Below are 26,971 nucleotides of genomic sequence, written 5' to 3' on the forward strand. Positions count from 1 at the left end.
ATTTGGGTAGAATCCAGGATACCTGTGACCTGTGATCTGTTACAGTTACAGCACTGGGAAGTGATGTGTCAGTCAAATATGGCCCAAAATGCCACAACACACACTCAACATTTGTCCCATAAAAGGTGATCAGTGGCTGAGCCAAAGTTATTATGGGTTTTTTTTCACATATATATAGTTGGTTTTTATTTATTTATTTTTTCATTTATTTCCAGCCATTGACGTTTAGTTTCAGTTACTTTCCAGAATGGATTTTTTGTTTCAGTGATACAATTTACATATTAAGAATCAATTTGTTTATTTTTATTTTAGTTTTCTGAATTCACAAAATCATTTCTGTCAGTTGTTTTTCTTTTCCCCGTCGAGTTTTTAAAAAGAACCAATACAGCAAATACCTGGATCTCAATGATCGTTACTTTCCTCCACTATTGCCCTCACAGATGTGACTCAAATGCCTTTTGCATATAAAGGATAATTACGGACGGTAAAAGAACTGCTGAACTTTGGTCTATGATTTTTGTAGTAAATTTTGTAGTAAATTTTTGTAGTAAATTGTAAATATTGTAAAACTTTTCTTCTGTCATTTAATGGTCGGGCATTGTACAGCTACAAGCATTTCACCCCCATGTCATACTGTGTATGGTTGTGTGTGTGTGACAAATAAAATTTGAATTTGAATTTGAATTTGATTTTCCTCTCTTATGTTTTTCTCTATTGGCCCTGATGATCATGTGATTTATTGGCTGTATTTTTGTTGAAAAAATTTCAAAAGTAAAGTTAAAAAACTACTAATAAGTTAAAGTTAAAGGAATTACCGTAAGGTAGAGGCCCCATTGTTTTTGAAACCCTGTGTTGCCATTATACATTTAAATGACACTTAGTTTGGCCCATTTGCCCAATAAAAGACTCCAATAGGGTCAAACTGGCCACTAGGACCACAGCTGCTGGGATCAGCTAGGCACACAAATCCCTCGACTGCAGTTCGGTGGTGATTCAGGGACGATGTTTCCATCAACCTCACAAACTAACCCGAAGGAAATGTAAATGTTAGAGTGGGATCACTGTAAAACACAATTTTGTTTCCAATAGTCTATATTTTATATTTAAGTTTAATCCATTACCTTTAAATCTTTAATATTTAGAGGAAAAGTTGTTAAGCTTTAATCAGACTTCTTTTCTGATAGAATAGTAGGTGAACAAATACCTGACTAAGGACATTACTGAAGCTTCTGTTCCATTTAGGTGCAAAGCCTTAATTTATGTGATTGGTAACATCTGTGTTCACTATTTCATGTCAAAGTGGCTGCTGAGAAAAAGGTCTGTTGGCTGTTGTTCCTTTACTTCTCTTATGGCCTTACGTCTTAACTAAAACACTGTGAATTGCCTTGTTGAAAGACACAAATTTGCCGGCAAATGAGACGCACTTAATTTTTTTAAGGTTTCCACTTCAGTAGGAATGAGCTGGCTTGCAGTTGACAGCTACAGACTGACGGTAAGAAAAGTGCACAAAATCATAGTCTCGTATTTTAAAAGTGTAACCACTTAAATACAAACCCAGTTCCAAAAACTAGTCAGGATGTTGTGTAAAACAAATAAAAACAGAATGTAATGATTTGCACATCTCGTACACTCATATTTTATTCAAAAACAACATAAAACATATCAAACATTTACACCAGGACATTTGATTTACGTAAAATATTATCTGTATAAATAAATCTGCAAATTGTGGAATCATTTCAGAATGATGTTCCTTAATGTTAAAGTACAAAGACTTCTACAGTAAATATATCATCAAAAGATTCTATGAATCTGGAGCAATCGGTATGCAAAGGACAAAGCCGAAAATCAATATTGGATGGCTGTGATCTTCAGAGCCTCAAACATGGTGCATTACAAACATGCTGCTGTGGAAATCACTGCATAGGCTCAGGAACACTCCCAGAAATCATGGCCTGTGAACACAGTTTGCTGTGTCATTCATTAATGCAGATTAAAGCTCTACCATGTGTACCACAAGGTGGTCCAGTGAGTCAACGTAACCTTTATTTAACCAGCCAATTCTTCAAGAAAATATTCTTTATTGCAGAAGTCTGGCTAAGGTCAAAACCTCTCAAAGAACTTGAGGAAGCCTAAAGAACAGAAATAAACATCTAATCACATCTTCACAACCACTCTCAAAATGCCACTTCCTGGTGGTTTAGTTCCAATTTGCAAAGGGTTGTTTAAGAAGTGGCTTTAAAGTTTTTGCAGCTCTTCATCAAGCTAAGTTTAGTCTATTTTGTTATACTTTGTGTTTAATATTTTACCTGCTGTGACTAAAAGGATTTATTCATAGCTTTTGGAATAAATGAAGAAGAATAACTGAAAAAAAAATCAAATAAAACACAATGTGACAGAACAAAGTAGTCCCAAAAAGAAAAGATTTGTGCTTAAAGTAAAATAAAAACTGAAATAAAAATATTTAATATTTATTGATAAATATTTCATCAGCTCAAAACTGACTAAACATATAAATATGTTGTACCCTTCCCCTGTGCTGATTTTGAAGTATGTGCAAATTATCTAGTCTTGGTAGCTGGGGATCAGTCCGCCGGGCCTCGGGGCGGCCTTTGCCATGGGAGACCCTACCCTCACCTATGGCTACGAGCTGTGGGTAGTGACCGAAAGAACGAGATCGCGGATACAAGCAGCAGAAATGAGCTTCCTAGGAAAAGGTCCCTGTCTAAAGGCCTGTCCCTTAGAGGTAGGGTGAGAAGTTCAGCAATGCGGGAGGGGCTCAGAATAGAGCCGCTGCTCCACCACATCGAAAGGAGCCAGTTGAGGTGGTTCGGGCATCTGACAAGGATGCCCCTGGGCGCCTCCTGTGTTCTGGGCATGTGCCACCAGGAGGAGGCCCTGGGGCAGACTCAGGACACGCTGGAGAGATTTTATCTCTCGGCTGGCCTGGGAACGCCTTGGTGTTACTCCGGACAAGCTAGAAGAGGTGGCTGGGGAGAGGGAGGTCTGGGCTTCTCTGCTTAGGCTGCTGCCCCCGCGACCCAGCCCCAGATAAAGCGGAAGAAGATGGATGGATGGATGGATGGACAAATTACCTAATTTGTGCTTTTGTCAGTTAAGCTTATTAATAAACTGCTTGTGTACAACACACAGAGCAATAAGGGCTCTGTTGTTAGCCAATGGCCATCCCTTAATCTTTAGTTTAATAATGCTCTTATTACAATACAACAAGACCTGAAGCTAGTGACCAAGCCCATAAAGTTATCAGGAAACTGGAATGTTTTCCTATAGACTTGTATACAATCACAGGAGTCGCCCCCTAGCTGGCAGTTAAGATAAATGCAGATTTAAGGCACTTCTGTGGCCTCACCTTTCAGGCCTAGAAGCTATGATCCAAGTACTGTTATTTTTTGGGGGGGTTGGTTTTTTTTAGGCCACTGTTTACCAATGTTAGCTTATTTCATATTTTATATATAAATTATTAGCACCGTCTGGTTTTGATGCAACAGTCTCTTGATCCCAGATGATTTTTCTCTCGCGGGAGAGAACAAAGTCACTTTAAAATAATCGTGTTATGTTTGACAAAATAATAAACCACTCAAAGCCGTTAATACCTCAGCCATTTATTTCTTAAACATAAGAAAGAAGGGACTTCTCAAAGGTAAGAAAAATAACATTGCAATTTAAAATCAAGTGCACTTCAATGATGTCTCGCTCTATAATAAGGGAGCTGTCCCTTCCTACTGTGTGAAGTGAGATACACAAAAAACTCAAAAACATATCGTAAAGAATCGATCGTTTCTGTAAGGCTTTGGGTGCCGAGTGCCGTTACTGTTGTGATGCTTATGCTGAGATGACAGTGGTGGTGACAAATATATATGTACCGAAAGGTGACAGATTACAGGAAAAAATAAGAACATAAAGTGGCTTTTAAAGGTGTGGCAAGACTATGAGCTGCAAGAGTCACTTCAATGCTCCTTGGCACTGGCATTTGGATGATGATGAGCCACAGTTTCCTCACATAATTTCCAAACCACTCTTTGTGCCCCGTTTATGGGGCTACTGTCATCCTGGAAGAGACGATATCATTAAGGGGACAAACCATGCCTGCAAAATGCCTCCAACAGCACAACAAAGCCACTGGATCCCCTCACTTTTCCTTTAATTTGCCACCGATCAGTATATATGTGCATATACCCATTAACAGCCAATACAACATCATCCCAACAACATCCTTTGCAACATCTGTACATATCTGTACAACAGAAATATGTGACGAGACTGTGTAATGGACTCCAGGAGGAGTCGGGCAGTGGGCTCATTTGTGCTAAAACTCTTGTTTTAAGCTGTTCATCAGGATGGGAGTGCAAAGTGGAAGAGAAATGATGACAGCTCTGCATGTCAGCGCCTTACCTGCGCCAGATGGTATTTGCAAGTCATTTCCGGTGTTTGTTTGAACGCCCTGAAGGGTAAGAGAAGGGAAGGAGTTTACTACATCATGAAGCCAGATGAGTTTCCATGATGTAAGATATCGGCTGTCAGTCACAGAGGTCTTAAACATGGCAGCTTCTTGCCTTACAGAGACACGCCACACGGGACAGCGAGTTTGAGTGAAAATCGCAGGAAATTATTTGTAAGTCAATTTAAGGTACTTTTCTGCAATAATAAACACAACTACCTGGCTCCAGTCGAGTAATTTAACAACCCTCCATCCTCCTCTCCTCTCTGGTTTTAAAACGGGCGCTATGAATGAGCTGCAATTACAGTCTGGCCCTAGTCTGACTACCATTATACATGTGAGTGACTCATCCAAAAACAACACGGATAATAAACTCACTGGTTACACTGGAGACGTGGGTCACACATTTCCTACCATAGAAAAAACCCTCTGAAATGAAAACAAACAAACAGCCTTCTTTAATGAAACTAAGAATAAACTTTAATCTAGATTAAAAAACTAAATGTTACTTTGAGGAGAAAATAAGTCAAACTTTTTTTTTTAATAACTCCCAATATCAAACAATGTCCTATCTTTACACTGTAACACCCCAGTTACAGTAAAATGCAGCAATTCACAACGGTCTTAATGCCTTTTGTTACATACTCAGAATATAGAACCATATATATCAATATCAATGGCATTTCAACATTTTCGATAATACATAACACATACTCTATTACCCACAAAATGATGCTGGTACTGTTTAAACAAACGGGTGCTTCAGATTGGCAATTCAGGGTTTCACATAAGGGGCAAAATAAATAAAAATGAAAAGAGACCTAGACAAACAACATGAGACTGGATTATAAATACTTACGATGTGTTAAAGTGGACCTATTATGCTCATTTCCAGATCCATATTGGCTTCTCTTCACTGGCTCCCTTCTCCTTAAAATCATTCAGTATCAGGGTTAGGATTCGCAATCAGATCCTACGGTATCTTATATCTGAATTATTATCTGAGTATTATCTGATTTAGACTTCTGCAGTGAGTCTTTTTAGAGGCCATGACATGAACTACTCCAGCGGCCGACATTGCTGGCAGCATTTATGGTTGTGTGTTAATTACCTTGTGGTTGTGTCCCAGTGTTTTAAATGCAGTGCCTGCCACAATAGGAACAAATAAAATATCCGGCATTTTTCCCTCCTGGCATCACTACTCTTTGTTGTGGTCAGTATTTTTTCTCTTCAAAGGCAAACATATTTATCCCTCAAGTTTTTCCACTTCTCTGTACATTCCCTCATGTCCATTCCAACAGGTTTGGCAGTACCCCTTCAGGAATTTGCTGATATTTGCCTTATATTGATACTATGATTATTATTCCTTATATTGAGGCAATGGTTATTATTCTCTTAATGACAAATTTTAAAATACAGATGCACCTGTGGCATCAGTTTCAAAATACTTGGACGTCCTTTTTGAGTTATCGGATTTAGAAGATTTTCAGAAAACTTGACCTCTGACCTTGATCTTAGGGTTGAGATCACTGAGATTTAAATTTGTCTGACACTTTTAACAGATACATCTATGGTATCAATTTGAAACTCTTAGGTTGCCTTTTTCTCAACTTATTACATTCATAAACTTGGGTGTCCACACCGCCTGCCTGGCAGGGTGATGACAATATCCCATCGGCGTTTTACGGCTGAGTGGTAACAGTACTGGACAGGCCAATCGTGGTAGTTGTGGGCCATGTTTATGGGACTTGTAGCCTCATTTTTAGGGTTAGGGTGTAGGTTATGTCATAGGGTTTCAGAATTATTTGCAGATAAGATGAAGCATAAATCCCCAGTTATTTGTGGTCCCTAAAGTTTCTAAAAGTTGAATGGGAGCCATTCAGCTAAGGAACCTGCACATTGGATTCAGGAGACAGAGGACCTCTCTTCAAAGTTTCCTTTTGGAGAAAGATAATTGGCATTGAATAAGGTGACCCTTAATGACGTCCTGTGTGTCTCCACGCCACAACTGCATGACTTTAATTTTGATTTTGTCTTTTGTGTTTTGTTCTGTTTTCTCTCTTCCCCCCCACGAGCCAGTTTCTTCCTATTAAAACGGAGTTCTTTCTCCCCACCATTGCTGCTGCTCAATGTTGAGGCTCTCTCACTAATATTGCAGCCAATATTCATCTTAATATATAAAGTACCTCAAGAGAATTGTTGCTGTGAATTGTAGCTATATAAATACAGTCTAAATTTAGTAGATTAGCTTTGCATAATTCTCATTCAAAACAGTCCATATTTATTTCATACTGAGCCTCGATGCAGCCCCTCCATTTGTCTTCTGTTTGCACTGAGCCATTTTAGCTCCCTAACTGTAAGTTGTAAAATGAGCATGCATCATTGTTATAGTACTAAAAAAATTTAAAAATACATATGCATAATAGGTCCACTTTAAATAATTAAAATTGGTGTGCAAACCAGTAGATTTGTTGAACAAGCAGGTGGCAGTGTTTTTTTCTTTTACAGAACAGTGTTTAAGCCAGCAGTGTTGCCATGATAAAAACTCTCTGTTCACATCATTGCATCCAAAAAGTCATTTCAGTTGCATCAGAAAATCAGTTTGGGCAACCACAGAGTGCTTTGAAAACCCTCCATGAGTTACCCGATAAGCAGGTCGGTGTAGGCAGTTGATGCTTTAAAGTACGTACCCTCATCCTGGAATGAGCTGAGGACATTTATACCAATTCCCAAATTTAAAGAGGTACCAAACCGTGTCTTGTTGTTGCTTTTTGTGTATTCAGAAGGAGGGCAGTATTATAGAGCAGATCCAAACAGTTGCATGAGTGAAACCCCAGGCCATCTGAATGATGGCAAAGCCAATTATCTATAATATAAATTGTTTTTGTCGCGTATGTCGCTTGGAACTGACAATTTAAACACATAATATAGCCGTATATCTGTACTACCTTTTCATTGACAATAATGGTGGTGTGGGGTTCATGATGAGGTGATGGGAATGAGTGGTATGACGCATTTACTAAATTATACTTAAAGGTCGGGAATTTGAACTACTGCACCCGATTTATCTTGCCACAAGAGGAAGCAGCGTTTGCAAGATGTGAAGTCAAATGCTTTGCTTAAAACATTTTCACATGTATAAAAATGGCCAAATGAGAGGGCTCAGAGTCAACTGGAACAACCTGCGCATGAACCGCAATCACAAGCGCACTTATGTTCTCGCTCTGCAGGATTTGTCCTCGGTTTTAACTCCCTGTGAGAACATTACCTTCTCTGACTTTTCCTCCTGGCCAATAATGAGTCAGAGGCCACAGCAGCACTGGACATTTCAGTGTATGTTTTGGAATCAGCACAAACACATGGCCTTTAAAATGTCTCTGCTGGCTGTATATTTGTAGACTCATGTACTCTTTACTTGCACTACATGGAGCAGGAAGGTGCTTTTTCCTCATTATTAATCAATTTGAGAATTGTTCTCCTGATTGATCAATAGGTTATTTGGTCAATAAAACCTCTGAAAAAACAGTGAAAACTGAACTTTGTAATTTCCCAGAGCCAAATTATCATTAACAGTCCAACAGCAGAAGATATTTTACTTTAAGACATAAAAAATGTGCTGGAGACGTCAAATACTTTCTTGAAAATTTCTTTTTCAAACAAGTAAGTGATTAATTTGGGTAGACTTCCACTGCTTGCTTTGAAATATGAACATTTAATGTGAGACTTTAATCTCGATCTGCTTAATGTACCTACAATTATAAAGAAAAATATAAATGTAAAAGCTGACTTATTAAATGGCGCACTTTGCTTGACTGCTTTGTGCTCGCTTTACGTAAGAGGAGAGAGCAACAAGACTACAGATCTGCAAGGTCTGAACGTCTGAAAAACTAGGACCATAAAATATCCAAGTCCAGCCACTCAAGGTGGATCTTTAGTTTTATATTAAATGCCTTTTGTCACTTTTCAAAACCTCCCTTTAGTTTCTGGACATGGATCTTTTATGCAATATTTTTTCCATTTTCTTTCTTTTTTCATTCCATAAGCACGAGTGGTTTGAGTGACACCAGACGTGATCCTGTTATTTCCTTTCACCTAAAAATATTCCTCTCACTAACACTCTCATCCAAACAAACCAATATATCGATCCTAAAGCATCAAAAGCGAGAGATGGAAATAATGCCAAATGAAATGGGTGATGGGATGAGTCCATCTTTGGATGGTCACTTGCGTCTAATGATGCCACCTGCATCTTGCTGTATTTAATGAATCCATTTGCACTGATATGAAGACGTTACGCTGTACAAAACGCTACTTAGATACAATGATTACATGCCCCAGTATCCTGGTTACACCAGGAAAAAAAAAAAACCCTGCCATCATAAGCACGTTTTGCACAATTGCGATATGAACTACCACAATTACACAGAACAATTTACATGCACATCATATCCAAATATTAATGTGCATGTAATTAACAGAAAGAATGAAAGCGCTACATACAAGTAGAACATGTTATATAAAGACGATACTGACATTACCTACACGTTATAGACACATTGCTCATACATTCATATATGTCAACACTTAAATATGTATATACAGTATACATGTATATATTTAAATGTATACAGATATATCAAAGGAGGAATAAATAGTGCCATTAATGAGGTGAGAACCTAGTTTTCCTCTTCCTCTCTTGCATGACAACAATCCTGCCAACATGACATTTAGTTCACGAGTCTATGCGTGTCTGATCTCGCTCGTGTGACTTCTCTAACTTGAGGACTCATGTGGTGCAAGAATTCACTCCATCGCCATCCTTCCTGGCACTAGGTCTAGTTTACAGTATTATGCCCAGTATTAAATACAAAATGTACTGCTGAACTAAAGTTGCCTATATGTAACAGCTACTGCCTTGTTAGTCATATAAATGTGATTACATTCTATATATCGGATGGGGTATTGACATATATTGCAATGCTTTAGTGCACACAAAACAAAACAAAAAACAACAAAAAAAGGCGTTGTGATCTAATTTGACCCTGTGTGTGTATTAGTTAGCGTATGACACACACATTTAGAGGTGAGATAAGTGACATGTTGTGTGGGGACCTCTGTGTGGATGAAACAGTGGTTTTGGGATTCTGAGTGAATGGTTGTGTCAGGGAATTGGCAGTGTGCAACTCTCTGGTGGCGTGATGGCTGGATCTTTCTGTTGGAAGCGGGTGGCATCCCATCTGGCTGATGCATTTGACAGTTAAAACAACAGGCCCCTAGTTTGAAGGTGGCAGAGTAAACAACAACATCTTAAACACCTCTGAGCAGAATATTCATAACCCACTTTCTCAAACCCAAAGTGCAACAGTAACTATTTTGCCATCTTTAACTGAAGAACCTACATTCACATGCAACAGCCTTGTGTGTTACCTTTATATTATCCAGAAAAATATTATCAAAAAAATAGAAGCTCCTGATACAGGTGCAGAAATGAGGTCATGCCTTGATGTGTAATGCAGAGAAACACCACCGGAGGGCAGTCTCTACAGGGGAAATTATCGTTTCAGCTCAGTAAGTTTAAAGGAGGCAAGTGCAACTGTAACTAGTAAATTGTTTGGGAGTATTTTAGCCTTGTTGATAAAGATAAGCAAGTTACGATTTTCCTCTAAGAACAAGAGGTCGTGCTGCTGGGTTTCGGAAAAAATCATAATCCCAGTTAGTTATTTTCTCCATATTGAGATCATGATGATGACTTAACATGTAACACTACATGAAAATTATGCAACCTGCATTGAATCACTTCTTTAAACACATTTTTATACTTTGGCTTTAGTGTGATTCCATAACTGGATTCCCTTCTGGTCATCGTTTTGTTTATCGCCCATTTTTTTGTATGTGACTTTAATGTGTATTGTGTCAAAGCACTTTGTAAACTATTTTTTAAAGGCAAGCAATGTGCTGAAAGACAAAGCAAGAGTTACTGACAAACAACATACTGATTATGGTATTTTAAGAACATTTAGCAACAGTGTATTAGGGCCACTGCGAGTGTGTAAGGGGCTTGGTAAGGATGTTTACAATCTGAGAAAAAGTCCAAAATCTTCAAGATTATAATCATATTCATAAATTCAGGAAAAATGGACAATTTATTATTTTACAAAAACATACAAATTCATGAGAAACAAAGGCAGATACAAGTTTTTTTCTTGTAAATTTGTCACATTAGCCTCAATTTTATTTTTTGTTAACCTTTAGTGACCCTAACATGCTGTTGCAGTCTCACAAATTTGAAGATCATCAAACCTAAACTTATTTTTAATACAAATGTTATTAAAGAAAAGAAAAGAAAAGCCGTCCTCTGGCTACAAACATACTTTAAAACCACTCACATGTGCCCATTACTGGGAATGACAATAAGCTAATTTCAAATTGAAGGCAAAGCATTTCCTGTTTTTAAGCAGATATTTGATCCAGCGTTCTCCTCAGATTTCTGCATCTACTGTACTGAGCCACTATCCAGCTGCAGTGAACACTCATCATATCAGAGGCTAAATATGGCTGCTACGTGAACGCCTCACGCAGCTCATTATTTTTAATTGGCTCGACCTTTTCCTGTTCTCAGCAGCGGCGGCTCTGTCGACAACCGTTTGCGCTGCAGATAAATTTCATGCTACCGCTGTCAAACAAGAGGCCTGAGTCTGTTAACTGAAATGCTACATTGTGTATTAGGGTGCATTAGAGTGTGAATCATCTGTGTTTGTGCATTAAATCTTTCTCCCAAAGGGAAGAATTAAGGATTTTTAGGAATCGACTGGGCGTCATTGTTTTGTTTTTTTTAAGATTTAATGGAATGTGGGATTTTCCTTCATCCACTCTGTGTTGCATCATTTGTGGCCATCAACTTTCAATATTTAGGAGTTTATTTGGAATTATTTAGAGTACTCCTACTGGCGGAGACATCACTGACATTCCCGGCAGTGGTAAACTATGGAATGATTGTGCTATAATCTTCTATTTCCTACAAGTTTGTAAGTAAAATTTTAAAATCAGGGCAAAGATATCAAATTTCTAAGTTGTGGGAATTGAAGGAATGCTTTAAGTAGCTCAGAAATGAGAGGAATTCAGAGCTTTAGGGTATGAGCAGCAAAATCTGTGTGGAGTTATAAAAAGGGGGATGGGTTTTTTTTGAGATCACACTCTTTGTAGAACAGCAGTGAGAGACATGGACTAAAGATTCAAACAGAACAGCATGTACATGTGCAAGTGTGTGAACACGAGGAATACTTCCACAGATAAATGCATGTATGCTTCAGAATACCCCTGATGTGTTAGATGAGTGCTGGTTTGGTCAGGGTGGGGTCAGTCTACCAGAGCAGCTGCAGCCAGTCAAAGGCAGGGCCGGAGGAGACGGGCAGCACCTCTCCAGCTTTCACTTGGCCTTTAATTTGCCCAGGTCCCCGTTCAGCTTGCCCTCCTTTGCCAGCTTCTCGTTGAGTTGGCACAGTTGGCGAAGGAAGCCGTCGTTAGGACCGATCTCTCTCTTGTGCCGCACAGTGGCCACCGCCAGCCGTGCATCCATTCTGTGGCGCAGCATGAGGTAAGCAACAACCATGGTGGGGGAGCGGCTGTAGCCCTCTCTGCAGTGTACATACACCTTCCCTGGAGGACACAGAGAACAATAAGATGAAAGCTGTTTATGGTGCGAGGCTGGTTTCACACACACACACACCACAGAGAAATAGTTTTCATAGAAGAGTTTTCTCAGGCCTCATTGTGGCTCCTCTGCTATCTGTTATCCACTGCACAGGAAAAAGCATAAACTAGTACATCCTGTAATTGTCACTCTGTAAGAGCGTCAAAAATATCTGTTCCCGGTGTGACACTGGAAGAAGCATATAAATGAAACTTGTCGGATTGCCCTGGCTATCTTTATTCATGAACAATGACCAGCTGTTACAGAAGACGCTAAAGGCTGCTTGACTGCCACAAAAACTATGATCACAATTATGACAATTATTCGTGAAGTCATGGACTTACTGATCTGTGTATATTGTCTTGATTGGGATTTCTTTGAACTTCCTCTAGATAGATCTTTTTGACTGAAAACTCTTTTAGCCATCTTTGCTTGAGCTAAACTAAACAGCAAGTGAGTTTGAGATTTAAGAGAAAGCTGTGCGCTTGATTTATTAATTAACCCAAATATATTAGAGTGGCTATCCCTTATATGGCCACCGTAGGCACAGACTGTGACAAATGAAGCCCCTCCCATTAACTGTTTAAACATATAGTTTGTGAAGAACAGCCAATCAAAAAAAAAAGCTGGCTTTTCAGAAAGGAGGCAAAATAGTTATTCAGGTAGAGAATGAAGTAAACGTCAGTACAAAGGGCCACCACAAGATAAGTAAGGATTAAAATAAACCATGAATCATGCAAAGCTACTCTAGTCGAGTCCAAGAATACACATTTGGAGTTTGAAATTAACACAAAAAGTCCCCTTTAATGCAAATCATTAATCAAATCAAATATATTGTGTCTATTTCTTTTTATTTCTCACATGTGGGGCATTAAATTAAGATAAGTGAACATTCAACACAGAAATAAAACATGATTTTTCAGGTTCGTATCAAGTATACAGTGTCCTTAAAGCACCAGAGCACAAACAGGAGTTTTCCCTCGTGTAGGAGGGAGTAGGAGGTGGAAGAAAATGAGGAAATGAAGCAGAAACAAATAAATAGAAAATAAGAGATTGTTAGAGTACCGTAGTTGGAAAACATATGCTGTGACCAAGATTGTCCAGCAAAGCAGCTTCTCTTCTAGAAGCTGCATATATAAGACATGACCTTTGCTGCAGACTCAGCAAAGTCAATCATCTTCCACCAGCTGAGGTGAACCCACATCCCGACCACAGCAAAGAATCAATGTCGTCTTTGTGTGTGCAAAATACATGTGTGTTTACTGTTCTGTATTTTTATGTTCATGCCAGTTTGTGTGTTTGTGTTCATTTTTAAGGTGTACCTTTGTCTAACTTACACTTCCATTACAGACTGGCTAAAACGCCACAAGGGATTTAACTTGGCAACCTTCACAGAGCAGCTGATGTGCTCGGCTCAGGTCAGATCTGCAGATTCTGCACTTTATTTGAAACCCAACACCTCTCTCTGTCTCTACTATAGTTTTATCCCCAACATCTTTCTCTCCCTCTTCTCTCCTTTTTCTTTGACTGGCTCCTCTCTCACACTGTGCATGTTCCCCACGAGGACATGCACAGTATATTAATCCACACATGCCCCCACCACTTATGAGAGTAATTTTATGTTTGTAGTGACAATGCTCAGCTCTATGGAAAAATGTGCCTACCAATTTCTCAGGGCCCAAATAAGAAATGATCAACTCCTGGAGTTTATCTGAAATCATATCAGGAGCTAGGAATTTTGACGTGGGAAGAAACTTCCACATTTTGCATATCTTCAAAAATCAAACTAAAATGAGAAAAACTCATCCCGATGCTCTTAGGAAAATATAAACTAATTCAGATTGAGCTAACCTTCTGGATCCAGGCACTTGATTCATGCATGGTGCAAAAGTATGGGCATGTACTCATTCCATCATTTTGACCTTAAAGGTTCAGCAGGATGCCTCCTTTTTATTGGCAACACACTCCAAATTTGTTGAACTATGGCGTTCAAAAAAGCTCCTAAACTATGTCCTGCCACTTGCTCGGTGCAGCAACACATTTTCATTGCATTGCATGAGCCAATGAAAAAAAAGCATCAGGCTCTTAAGGCTCCTCTCAGTGCTTCAAACGTGATCTGCAAGAAACTACCACACCCAAATTAAATTACGCAGACGGAGCAGCACCCTCCACCCCCTGCATGCCCTCAATTTGTCAAGCTAAATAACTATAAATAATAAATTAATAATTAATTTAAAAAATATAAATTTTGTCTGAAATATACATTCCAGCATAAATTATTATCTATCATACTTTAATTCTAGATCATGAATCCAACCATTTCTCCATATCACCACAGTTGATGCCGTTAAATTACTTTTCATCATTGCAGTTTTAATGTGTTGATTTTCTGTTGATTGGAGGAAAATACACAGATCTGCACACTTGTGTCTTCATTATGGAAAACTCACAGGAGCAATGCATCAGTGCAGTTCCTCATTAAAATCCTGGACCTTGGACCTTTTCCAAGCTTACAGCTGAGCGTCACAAAATGTCACACTTAATGTGGCACAATGCACAAATGTCAAACTGCGGCAAAACCACCAAGCAGAGATGAGACATGCTAAATCTCTTATGCGCTCTTCTCCACAGGAGCTCTTCATTCTTGATTTACCACAGCACTGTAGTGACAAAAAACATTTGGGGAATTAAGATGCTCAGTTTCAGATTTGAAACAGCTGCTTTTTGATTCGTACTATTCAAAATTCAAAGTTTGCACACCTGAAATGGTGTATAGTATGCCTGACCTAGAAGTTGTATGAAAGTCAAGACTCAGTTCCCTAGTGATTTCTGTATCTTCCCCTTTCTTACAACTTTTTACTGCAGTACTTGTTCTGTTCTTTTACACAGTCCCAAAGTATTACAGCACCCGTTTAACATCTTACAGGTGTGCTACACATCAAACATTGTGACGATGCTGATGTGCAGGGATGTGATCGGGTAATGGAATATGGAGCAGGACTCATGAGTGTGTCAGATTTAGCGAGAGGTGTTCAGGGCCACTGTGATTATCTCCTGTTGTTGCTTTAAGATCCACAACAATGAGGAGTACTAAGACTGGATCTTGTTAGACAAACAACAAGAGGAACTTGTTTTCATGTCTCAACTTTTGGAGCAAATTACTTTTAAGTGTGAGCTATTGAAGTAAGAAAGGCATAGTGCTCCCATTTGTTAAATAAATATAAATATCCAGCATAAGGGATACATTTCTTTGAGGTGCTGGATATATTTAGGTGCTAGTTTTACCCAAGTTTTGGGGTACTAACACATACTAATACTGATGTAATGTAATATAGTCAATCAATATATTCTCTACCTGTGCATATATAAGCATACAGACTTCCTAGCACCATATATAGTCAATATAGGGAAAACAATGGGCTTTTTCAAACATTGAGTGGGTGTTATCTCTAGTTATGGCTCCTGAACAGCTTTTTAAGACCTCACTAAATAAAAATAGTCTGAAGAATGTAGAAATGATGTATTATTTTTGTACTTTCTCAAGAAACCGACTACAAATTTGACAAACAGCTATTTAACAGAATTTGGTGCTTTTCTTTGCTACACAAGACTGTAACGGGAAGTTCTTTGGTCTCTGGACAGCTTGTAGTCCACAGTTTAATGCACATAAGCGTAAGTAAGAAAAACATCCCACAGTCTGTCCTTTTTTTTTTTCCCCCTTTTACAAATCAAGCAAAAAATGTCAACAACGTTATATGTGCAAAGTGTTAGGATGTCCTACCACTTTGTACACTTGTTGCTAAGTGGTAGATCACTTGCACACAAAAGTTTGGTGGCCATTATTTTAATATTCTACTAAAAATGAATACATGTATTTCAAGAGTTAACATTTAGCTCCTTAGTCCAATAGATAAAACATACACGACAAAATAACCCCACCTTTGCCATTATTGTGCGCTAGGGCCTTGTCGATAAAATCAGCCCCTTCCTCAAAGAAGGCACTGAGGTCGAACTGCTCTGTGTCATTGGCCTGGATGCCATGATAGGTGATGCCCGTGCCAGCGTAGAAATCCGCACTGGTGTTGACATGCATGAAGGAGGTGCCCTCTGCTACATTTAAGACGTGCGTCACACCAAGTTTCTGCAGACGCATTGTATTCTGAGCGACAAACCTGCAAAGGCGAGAAGAGGTTAATGATCAGAGATGAAAAAAAACTGATCAAATATGCTTACCAGTCTACAATTTAATTTCAATTTAGAGGCACTGGACTAAACTCACAGAGCCTCTGAAATTGAAATAAAATGATGAATGTGCAGACACAGAACAAGACATCTGAGACAAATAACAGTACTAACAGCACCTGACAGATACAGCAAAGCAGTGTGTCAGCACAATTTTTTTTAAAGTGGTATTTTGACAAACAGGTCGCAATAACACCACATGCAGCACACAGTGTTTCGCTGCATCTGTTGATGAACAGCCAAATACTGAGTATCTGCTGGGAGACAAAAGCAGCTCCCTCGTACTGATTTTTCAAACAAAAGTCACATTAAAGTGCCTTTTGTCTCAACTTATTTCCAAAGTAGAGTTCTCATGACTCGAGGTCTAATTACAAATATCAATCAAACCTATAATCGCTCAGCAATTTTTTTTCCAGTTTAACCCTGAAAGACCCAACCCTTCAAAAAAACTAGCCAGAAAATTCAGATTGTTTTGGAACTGAGAGGTTTATTAACCCTTATAACAAACTCAACAATATATTTTGCTGTATCATGTTGTGTATGATATATTTTTATTGTATATTTATTATATATTTTCTGTATTGCATTGAATATATTGGTCATTTTTTGCAACTTTTTGTTAACAACAGTGTTAATTTTAGAGTTTTATCTATAACATTTTGAAATTATGTCAAGTATTGATCATGTTGATGAGCTAGAGGTCTCAGAAACTCATATCAAATATGATACAATGGGCATTATAGGGTTAAAATGCTTCAAAGGTTACAGATGGTAGAAGCGAGAAAAGAAAAACAAATATGCAGTGATAAGTAATTTAAAATAAAATTTAAAAAATTTAATTTAATAATGTAATACAATTCACTAACATGCCATCATTCATGTTAACGGTAGCACATGTGCTCATTAAACACTAAAGTAACACAGTTTCCCTTACCCTATATATTCATCTAGCTAACGTGAACTGTGTGGCCAGACTTGCACTACATTTTGAAGGTTTGGAATAATTGTTTTTGAAAAATAACCGCATTTATTTCAGGATTTCCTACAAAATCACAACAAGGACTCCTGTTACCGGCTGCAGTCCATACTACAGAATGAGACTCTCAGGTAATCACCACAACAGTGACCTGGTCAGTGTAATGTAAACCAGTGTTAGGCTTGGGCTAGCTACTGAGCAGTTTAAAACAAAGTGAAGTCAAGTTGATGGATAAAAAAAAACAAACAAACTGCTAAACATCCTTGGGTGTCTGTTAAAATACTGCCTACATCCTGTGGGGCGCATGAAGCGCTCTAATATGATTAATATATCTGAAATGTTTTAATTGAATGAATATTGGAATCATTTAGATCATTTATTTTATTTATTTCTCTTGAATATCTAAGTAGAGGTTTATTGTCAGTAAGCATTACTCCTATGTCTGTAACACATAAGCACAGCTTGTTGTACTGTGCTGAAAATAAGAAAAATAAGAAAATTTGGCTATTTGAGTGTCTAAAGCATCAGCCATTGTGAGTTCGATTATAGTCCCCCCCCCCCCCAAAAAAAAGTCTTTTTTCTCAGTAATGGTTGGTTTTCATACAGCAGTGTGTACTACCCTCTTCACCAACCAGTCCAATCCAGCTCTAATGGGCACCATTTGAAACTGCTGAGGACCTATAAAGGTGTCCATTTTTCAGTCTGCAGACTCTGATGTATTTGTCTTTTTTATTTTTGTAGGACAACAGACAAAAAGAACAATCTCTCTATTCTCAGACAGCTCTGCTCCAGTAGTTTCACCTCCATCATCATTCACCCTACTTCCAGGAAACAATGAATCTGTTTCTGCTTACCTCCTGCTCTAATACACATCCCCTTTTAGAGCTGCGTTATTGCACATTAGACCCATACAAAGCAAACAGTCCCACACAGCTAACAAACCATAACAAAGCAGTACAAGCTTCTGGCTGCTCCAGCCTGCCTGGCCCAATGCCTGCATCCACATCCAACCTGGCCAAAGGCACTGCCCATTGATTCTGAACAAAAAACCTCCTTGTGTATTTAGGTTATAAGTTGTATTCCAAGTTTATGGTACATTTAGTGCCACTAATTGCACATAATTTTTTAAAACAAAAGAAATTGCACATAATCGAAAACACAAAAAATAGAGGAGAAAACTGGAAGTATATAAAAGCTGTTGTACATATTATGGCAAAGTTATGATGCAAGCAAAATATATTTCATTAAAGATTACTATATTTATAAGATGACTGCTATTTCTATCTGCAGTCATTTGTATTTGGTGATTTAGTGATGAGTGGTTGGAGGTGGGTTTCAAAGTAGCTTGCAGAAGAACCAGCACCTATGGGCATAGCAAAGCAGTGCAAATAGCACGTCTTATGTTAGATTTGTCAATGGGATGCAATGAAACCTATCAGCTGAGCCATGAGCTTATGTTAGCTGGCATTGAGAGCAGCTGATCTAACAAGATCACAGCTAGGCATGGGACATGAGGAGAGCTGATAACACCAAAGCTTTGGTAAGCATCTGGACAAACACTGCAGCTACAGTATAAGTATTTATGCAATGTTCATTGATTCTTAGAGAAATGTTTGTGTTAAGGAAGTTTTGATTTTGGACTCAAGTGCATGGCACGGGGTAGCGAAAAAAACAAAAAGAGAAAAAAGTAGTTAATACAAGAATCTAAAAATACAGAAAGTCCAACAGCTAAAAAGAAGTCCAAAAAATAGGTACAGGAAGCCGGAAGAAAATGTGGCAAAGTTAAAGGGAAAGCCAGGTTTATAAAAGTACACAAGGGTGAATGATGTTAAGAGACAGGTGGGAACAGGACACAGGTGGATGCAATCAAACAGGTGAAAGTAATGACAATCACAAAAGAGGGAAAAGAACAAATGCATGAATTAAAACCAAAATAAGGCACATCTAAACAGCTAAACTTCAAAGTAAAACAGGAAATTACCTGGAGGAACATGAAGACTACCACAAATAATATCAAATATACTTTGAAATTAGTGTGAGCTGTTTTGGAGGCCAGACATAATTTTTCATTGGTCATAAGTCTGCTAAAGATTACTTTGTTTGATATTATGGTGATAATTTGACATGAATAATCATTAACTTAATAAACCTGATGCAGTTCTTGAATTTCATTTACCCTGACCTTATTTTTAAATGCAAATAAAATTAAAAACAAATAAAAGGAAAAAAAGAGGTGGTTCTTGACATTGTGGTGTTTTTATGGCTATAAACACAAAGGTTACAGTTGTTGCCTGCCAGCCTGCTGCCATCACTAAATGTCTGGAGTTACAGATGGGGGGCAAAGAAAGCCCCAGGTGGAAGCTCGCGTGCCTTAGGAAATCTGCACAGTGACAATGGAGTGAAAATGGGTGAGAGACTCTGAGAAATCCAGAAATAAAGGCACCAGTCAATTCTCCACAGATTAAACTTTGTGAGTAATAATTCTGCCTTGGTATGTGTTGTTTATAAAGTTTTTTGTTCATATATCTGCAGTTTTATTTGCATACACTTATGCTTAAGACATATTTCTACTACACTGCAATGGACAAAGTTTTCTCATTATGATTTTAGACAGCTTGTTAATTGAATTCTCTCATTTAGTTATCTCATCTGGAGCTGAACTAAACAGCAAGAATGTTTTTAGGTGCTTCTAGAAAGAGGTGAAATTGACACTGTAAAGGAAAGGGGTGTACTTTCTGTATAACACATAGAAAAGTGAGGGATCCATAGCAAATAGGACAAGAGTGACAGTTTTATCAAGATCATTTAATTAAGATCAATAATAGAAGCCAAGATTATAGCTGAAATTAAAATTTACTATTTTTTTATTGCACATATATGAAGAGAGAGTAGCTTTTTCTAAATTCTGAAATTAAACAAACATAAATGAGCATAGCAATAACTCAGAAGCAGCAATAATCTGACTTATACAGACTGTAGTATCAATGATAGTGTTACTAAATTCCTAATAATACCCATCACTAACTGCAGCTTGACCTCGTAGCCTGCCTTACAAATACTATTCATGATATAAGTGTATATATGTATTGTTTTTTATTTTAAAACCATTTTCACGAATCTGTAAATCGTTCACTCTGACAAAGCTTTACTATACAGGCTTAACGTCAACGTGAGCCTGGAGGCAAGGTGAGGTGACCCTGGGCAGCTCCCTAGAGGTGGAGGCTGCAAAACCCTCTCTGCAACACCTAACAAGAAATTCTGCTACAATGTTACTTTGCAACCAAAGGAGGAGGGATGAAGCAGCCTGTCTGCTAGCATCGTAGCTACAGGGCAGAGATTCAGAAATCCAGGCTACACATTAATAATATCTTCATTTCATTCACAAAAAGTCTGTGTATATTTAGACTAAGCTAGTGCTCATAAATGATTCAATATGCATGCACACTATGAGCACTTCAATGCAAAAAAAAGTGAAGCAAGTAAAGCGTAGGCATGCGTATCTCTTTGTGTGTAAAGGGTAGTAGTGTGTAAAGGCCTATACTGTACTTCTACACAACACAATGCAGAGGCACAGTAGGTTCAACTGGGTTCACAGCCGATGGCTTCCTTCCTATTTGCCGGGCCTGTCCCGGCCTCCTTACCCTGGGATCTGCAGTCCCAACACATCCATTATTAAAGACCAGCTTCACAAAAAGCCAGAGCGTTTCTCAAAGCAAACAACCACACCTTAAGTCTCTGAGCTGCACACCGTGGTTTAAGAGTGCTGACTACAACTGAACTGAAAACATTGCAAGCTGGCAAAGTAGACTCATAATCCATTTATGGATGCAAACATTGACTAGTTCAATAAACACAAGTGCTGCTCTAGTCAACATCTTGTTTATTGAATTAGTGACTTTAAACTTTTACTGAGTGTCTGCTGTATACATTATTTTAAGTGAAAGAACTGAATAAATCAGCAGAAAGACTCAACAAATGCAGATGTGTGGTCAAAACACCAACGTAGGAAAGAACTGTCACTCCAGTTGAGTTCAAAGACTAAGAAAACTTGTATTAATGGGCAATTGGCAGGTAACTACAGGCAAAATAATTTCTTGTGATTGTGAAGTGGGCGGAATCTGAGAATTGAATGCAACTACCAATGAGAGTGAGGAATACTGTTAATTGACAAATGAACAGGTAATAAATAAGTTAGAGGGTTAAGTAGGAAACCAAGCGACTAGCTGTGAGCTTTAAAGTGATGCACAATGAGCGAATGTATGTATGTACAAAAAAAATATGAACTTACAATTTAATGGTCTGTTGAAAATGTTAAATCCTTACAGAGTACGAAAATGGGATGTTTTTTGGCAGCTGTATAAGTATCCCTGATTTTTCTATTAAATGAAAATAAAGAAGGGAAAGCAATGCTGTACATTGTCCCATCAAATGTCAGCATGAGTGACTACTGTACATCTTAAATGAACAGTTATTATGTAAATGAAACTGTGTCTTGACCTAAAAAAATTAAAATCTGACAGGCAACTGTATATCAAAACCTAAAAATGGTTAATGGGTCCAATTCCTGAGGGTACCTATGATAAGAAAGTTTAATGAACATTTTCAAGGACAGATCTCTTTCTAATTTAAGTCGAGCGCCGTAAAAAACGCGTATGCGAGATGCACCACATGCTAGTCTTGTGTTAATAGATGCACTGGTTTTCATCCAATGGATTTCTACCGGCCAGCTACATAATTTGATTTATAACGAGGTACAACTAATGAGATGAGCAGGGAGGATTACTGGGTCCCAGAGGTGGAAACTGTGGACAAGGCACAGCCTTTAATCAACAATCAATACCACCTCTCCCTGCCTGAGATATGTGTAATATCACATTATGTTACACTGTCCTTTCAAGCTTTTCTAAGCTCTAAGATATGCTTTAAAATAAAATAGCTCAGTAATTACCCCCCACCGAAAACTCAAACCTAGTTTGTTCATCAGACATCAAAATCTCTTCGACAAAAGAAATCATAAAGCTGAGAGCACTTTAGAGTCGCTCTTTCATGCTGACAGTTTTCTCTGATCAGCTTCAGCAGAGCGCAGGTCTGCCAGCACTTTGTTTGGAGACTTGGCCGGACAGATTGGCACATCCAGATTGATTGTGTTGTAGCACTGAGCTACAGTAATGTGCTTGTATTCTGTCCGGCTCGGCTCCTCCACCACTCTACTGGCAGTGATTGAACCCACAAGTTTCTTTGAGGCATCCCTGAATCTGTTCTCTCTACCACAAATCCATAAAGGTGGCATTAAGAGCTGCTCTGTAAAAGCTGGTATACATTACCACACAGCAAAATATATGCAAAAGAAACTAAATTTGTTTCTTTAATAGCAACAAAATTACACTTTAAACACATAAAGAGGTTTTTTGCAAATTAGCCCAGTTTTCCATGCAAACTACACAAAACTGTGGCAATCTGGTAATGACCAAAGGACCATTATTGTGACCAGTTTCACCTAGAGACTGCCAGCAACCACTCACCAACCAGTCGAGGAATAAGAGTAACAACAGTAAGGTGTTTAAGAGTAACTTTGCTAATAATGATGGAGCTAATAGAAGCAGTCAAACAGAAAAAAAATAGTAGCGCTGTTTTAACAGCACCCTCTTTTATCTTCAAGCAAATGCACCCTTCTCAGAGTGCACCCAAATGCTTGTTGATGGACCTGCAGAAGCTGGTGATAGCCTAGCATACTCAGGCGGATGGCGGACATGTACATGTCCATGCAAGTTAGTCGTGTTTAGAGTCCTTTGCTCACAGTGTACGTCTGCACAAGCGGCACTCCACTTTGGTTAGATCCTTAGGTTTACTTCTTTCATCTGGTTTAAAGCCAAAGAAATCCCAAATTGGCGACTTCATAATTTTTTTTAGTGCGGTCAGCGTTAACCCGCCGTCATCACGACTAATGCAATTAACAATTAACATCTGGAGCGCAGACTGAGTCAGAATCTCTGAAATGTCTCTGTCAACGTATTTCGGGCATTTTGTCCAAAGTTTGTTTGTTCTGCGCTCCAGATGGGTTGAGCACGTTAAAAAAATTTATTGCGTTAATCGTGATAGCCGCGTTAATGCTCCATTAACGCCTTAATGCTGACAGCCCTAATTTTTTGGGAAATTAGTTCGTCCATGTTTGGACTTCTTCTGTGTTGTAAACGCGCAAATCAGTCCCCCCATGATTACATTGCTCCGCCCATCAAGTCTGCGCATGCGCGAATATATTGCCCATTGTCGATTACTGGACTGACGATTGCCGGTTGGAAAATTTTTTACATATCGCCCAACCCTAATTCACGCCTACAGCCAATTTCAAATTACAGAGGTACCTGGAGAAAATCCACACATGCAGAGGGAGAGCATGCAAACCTTACACAGAAAGGTTCCAGCTTTCTGTTCAGGTGGATTCAAACCCAGGACCTCCTTGTTGATGGTGCTAACCAATTCATTCATCCATCCATCCATTCATCCTCTTCCGCTTATCCTTGTCAGGGTCACAGGGGGCTGGAGCCTATCCCAGCTGTCTTAGGGCAAGAGGCGGGGTACACCCTGAACAGGTCACCACTATGTTGCAGGGCTAACACATAGCGAGACAACCATTCGCACTCACATTCACACCTATGGGCAATTTAGAGTTACCAATTAACCCAATCTCACTAACTACATGTCTTTGGACTGTGGGAGGAAGCCAGAGTATCTGGAGAGAACCCAAGCAAACATGGGGAGAACATGCAAACTCCACAGAGAAAGACCCAGGCCTGGTGGTGTAATTGAACTCAGGAACTTCTTGCTAGGTAACAATGCTTTATTGGTAAATAAATTAAAATTTTGCCACAAGAGATGTTATAGTATTAATAACTGCCTCACAGCATGCAAACAACCAAATCAGGTAAGAAAACATTGGGGAATCACAGATTTGTGCATAAAATATTCATAAACTATGCATATGCAACTGGCAAGAATCAGTTCAGGATATTATCTGATATTGCTTTTTCTCACACAGTAGGAGACAGTCCACTTTATCACTACTGGAAATACTATGGTTTAGGCAAGGGAGCTCTTAGGATAGAGCATGTAAGATATAAAATAGATGATTTCTGGACTATAACTTACATTTGTAGTAAAGAGCTGGCAGATTAAAACACATTAATGTAAATTCAACAGCCCCACATGCAGCTGTGTCGAATAAGGTCTGGAAAAGTTCAGAGCTGCGATGCGTGTATTGTAAAAGAGCTATTACAGGCAAAGAAAAAGCCCAAAATAGCAATACCAGTAGTGAGACGAGGACCATCTCTGTTTATCTCTAGGTTCAGTGGGAAGATTTTACAGTACATCTCATACACAATCTGAACTGGCTTTACTGGAACACTGGGTAGTAAATTCCTAAACAGTCAGCATGTTCATTACAAAGCCAATAGCACCAAGTCAACAAACAACCATGGATTTATGGTTCAGCTGCAGACCTGTTTAATAAACAAATATACATTATACTCCATATACGCTGCATGTGTGGGTCTGTGTGTGTGTGTGTGTGCACAGCATCTCTTACAGGAAGAAATAAATTTTAAAAAAAAACATACTGCTGCTATTAAGTTAATTCTATTACCTTTGTTCCATGATTTGATTATGCACAAAGAAAGCACTGGTCTGGTTTGTGCCTGTGTTCAGTCTTAGACGTTTTCCAATAGATGTTTACAATCAACTATTTAATGCACAGATTTGTATTTGCAAATAATTTTGTGTTGTGTTTTGTGAGAAAGACACATATATACGTCACATTTCTTTACAGAGATGGGAGATTACCTGATTAATTAGTTACCTGGCAGGAAAAATATTAAATATGAATTCATTTTCTGCAAGGAATGTGACACATGACCTCCTTTTAGTATCTTAGCTGCAGTCATTTGCAGTTTCCATTTGCCTTAGGTGAGTGTACTTGTTAACATTATAAGTAAACAAAGGAATTAATGCAATAATTTTTATTAACATAGCGCCAGCCTAAAGAGATATGCAGGAGTTTCCAAAAGATCACACAATGACATATGAGCAAACACTTGGTTATAGTGGGGAGCAAGAAATCCTTTTTAATAGGAAGAGATAAAATGTGTTTGACACTGCTGAATTAACTTATATATGACATGAATTGACTAGATTCCTGTTTATTCCTGTCTAAAGAGCATCTTCACAATTTAGACTAAGAATTCACATCTCTTTTTTTCCACAATTTGCTCTGCGAGAAAATGTTTTTCTTCTTTTCATATAATAAATGAAAGATGGGGGGGTGGGGGAAGAGTGGTGACGGTTGCTGTGTTCCTGCAGCCCAGCGGGACTGAAAGGGGAGCGGCTTGATGAAGACATGGCAATGATACTAATGACAGAGAGGGGTTCATTGAGTAAAAACACCTCTTTAGTTTCGTCCTTCGTGTTCTGAATTCGTTGGTTTCCTCTGCTTTAAAGGTAAAGAGGATCACACGTAGATTTGTAATAATAATAACAATAATATTATATATTGACAGATAGTCGTGATATTGCAGTGTTATCTGTTATTCAACTGTCTGGCTACTGACTTCTCCCTGAAATCAGGCTAGTATTTCGGGGTTATCTGTTGTCAACAACCGCCTGTCGCTTCCTCCATGATGATGACAGCGGAGGACCACCGCTCGTGCGCGCGTGCTAACCGACATGCGACACCGTTGTCATGGTCGCGTCTGGTCGGAGTATGTGTAGGGAGTGTCTCTGAAATACACGCTGCCCTACCTGTCAGTGTCACAACGGCATCACGTGTTAGATTCAATGGTGAATGACTCACGCGTTACCGATGTATATCCTGGGAAAGACCTCGTTGAAGTGCTGTGTCGGTAGGCTGTAAAAGCCGTTGCCGTCGGACAGGAGCTCGTTGAGTTGCTGGACGGTCACCTCGCAGGCTGGAACCGGGACTTCAGCCGGTGGTGGCGGCTGCGGCTGTTGATGCTGTTTCGTAGGACTCAGGTGTTTCTTCATGGCTCTTCTTCTGCTCGCAGAGTAATGTTAGAATTTAGCCAGAGCCCGACTCGTCAGACTGGTTTCGTTGTTCAACAGCATTTTATACGTCCGCGTGTGAGTCGTGCTCGCGCTGTCTTCTTGTCTCCAAGGTGTCTGAGTCTGAAGAGGCGCGAGCTCTACAGCTTCACACTTCGTCGGCGACAAGTGCGAAGCAGTTTTTAGAAGGACTTCCGGTCACACTTTCAAAGTAAAAGATACATGTCTTTGAATAAAAAAACTAAAAACTGATTTGTTCTTTACTTTTTGCAGTGCATTTTTTTCAGCATCAAATGCCAGATTTAGAAAGTTATTATTTAATTTTCTTGTGTTATTTTTTTCAATTGCATATATTTTAGATTATAACCCTATACTGAATATCTTTTTTTTTCTTCATTGTTTCTTATTTATAGATTTATTTCAGTTTGATCGTTGCTTGTGGTTTTTTGCTTTTCTTTTTTCAGTTTTACATTTTCTTTTGTGGTCTTTTAGTTTTTATTGTTCTTTTTCAGGCCACTTAATATTTCTTAGAAATGTAGTTGGGGGATGAAAA

At 38.7% G+C, this 26,971-nt stretch overlaps 1 protein-coding gene across 1 annotated transcript; it reads right to left on the bottom strand.

Moving 5' to 3' along the window:
- Positions 1–3,607: 3,607 nt before the first annotated feature.
- On the bottom strand, positions 3,608–26,601 carry dusp3a (dual specificity phosphatase 3a). Its single transcript, XM_005913663.3, has 3 exons — positions 26,210–26,601; positions 16,089–16,321; positions 3,608–12,115 (listed from the first exon to the last, which is right to left on the bottom strand). The coding sequence occupies exons 1-3, from the start codon at positions 26,398–26,400 to the stop codon at positions 11,886–11,888; spliced, it is 654 nt and encodes a 217-aa protein (XP_005913725.1). The 5' UTR covers positions 26,401–26,601; the 3' UTR covers positions 3,608–11,885.
- Between the last annotated feature and the right edge of the window lie 370 nt (positions 26,602–26,971).

This window comes from Haplochromis burtoni, unplaced genomic scaffold (genome assembly GCF_018398535.1).
Source record: "Haplochromis burtoni strain Fernald_Lab_line unplaced genomic scaffold, NCSU_Asbu1 Contig_6, whole genome shotgun sequence".
NCBI lineage: Eukaryota > Metazoa > Chordata > Actinopteri > Cichliformes > Cichlidae > Haplochromis > Haplochromis burtoni.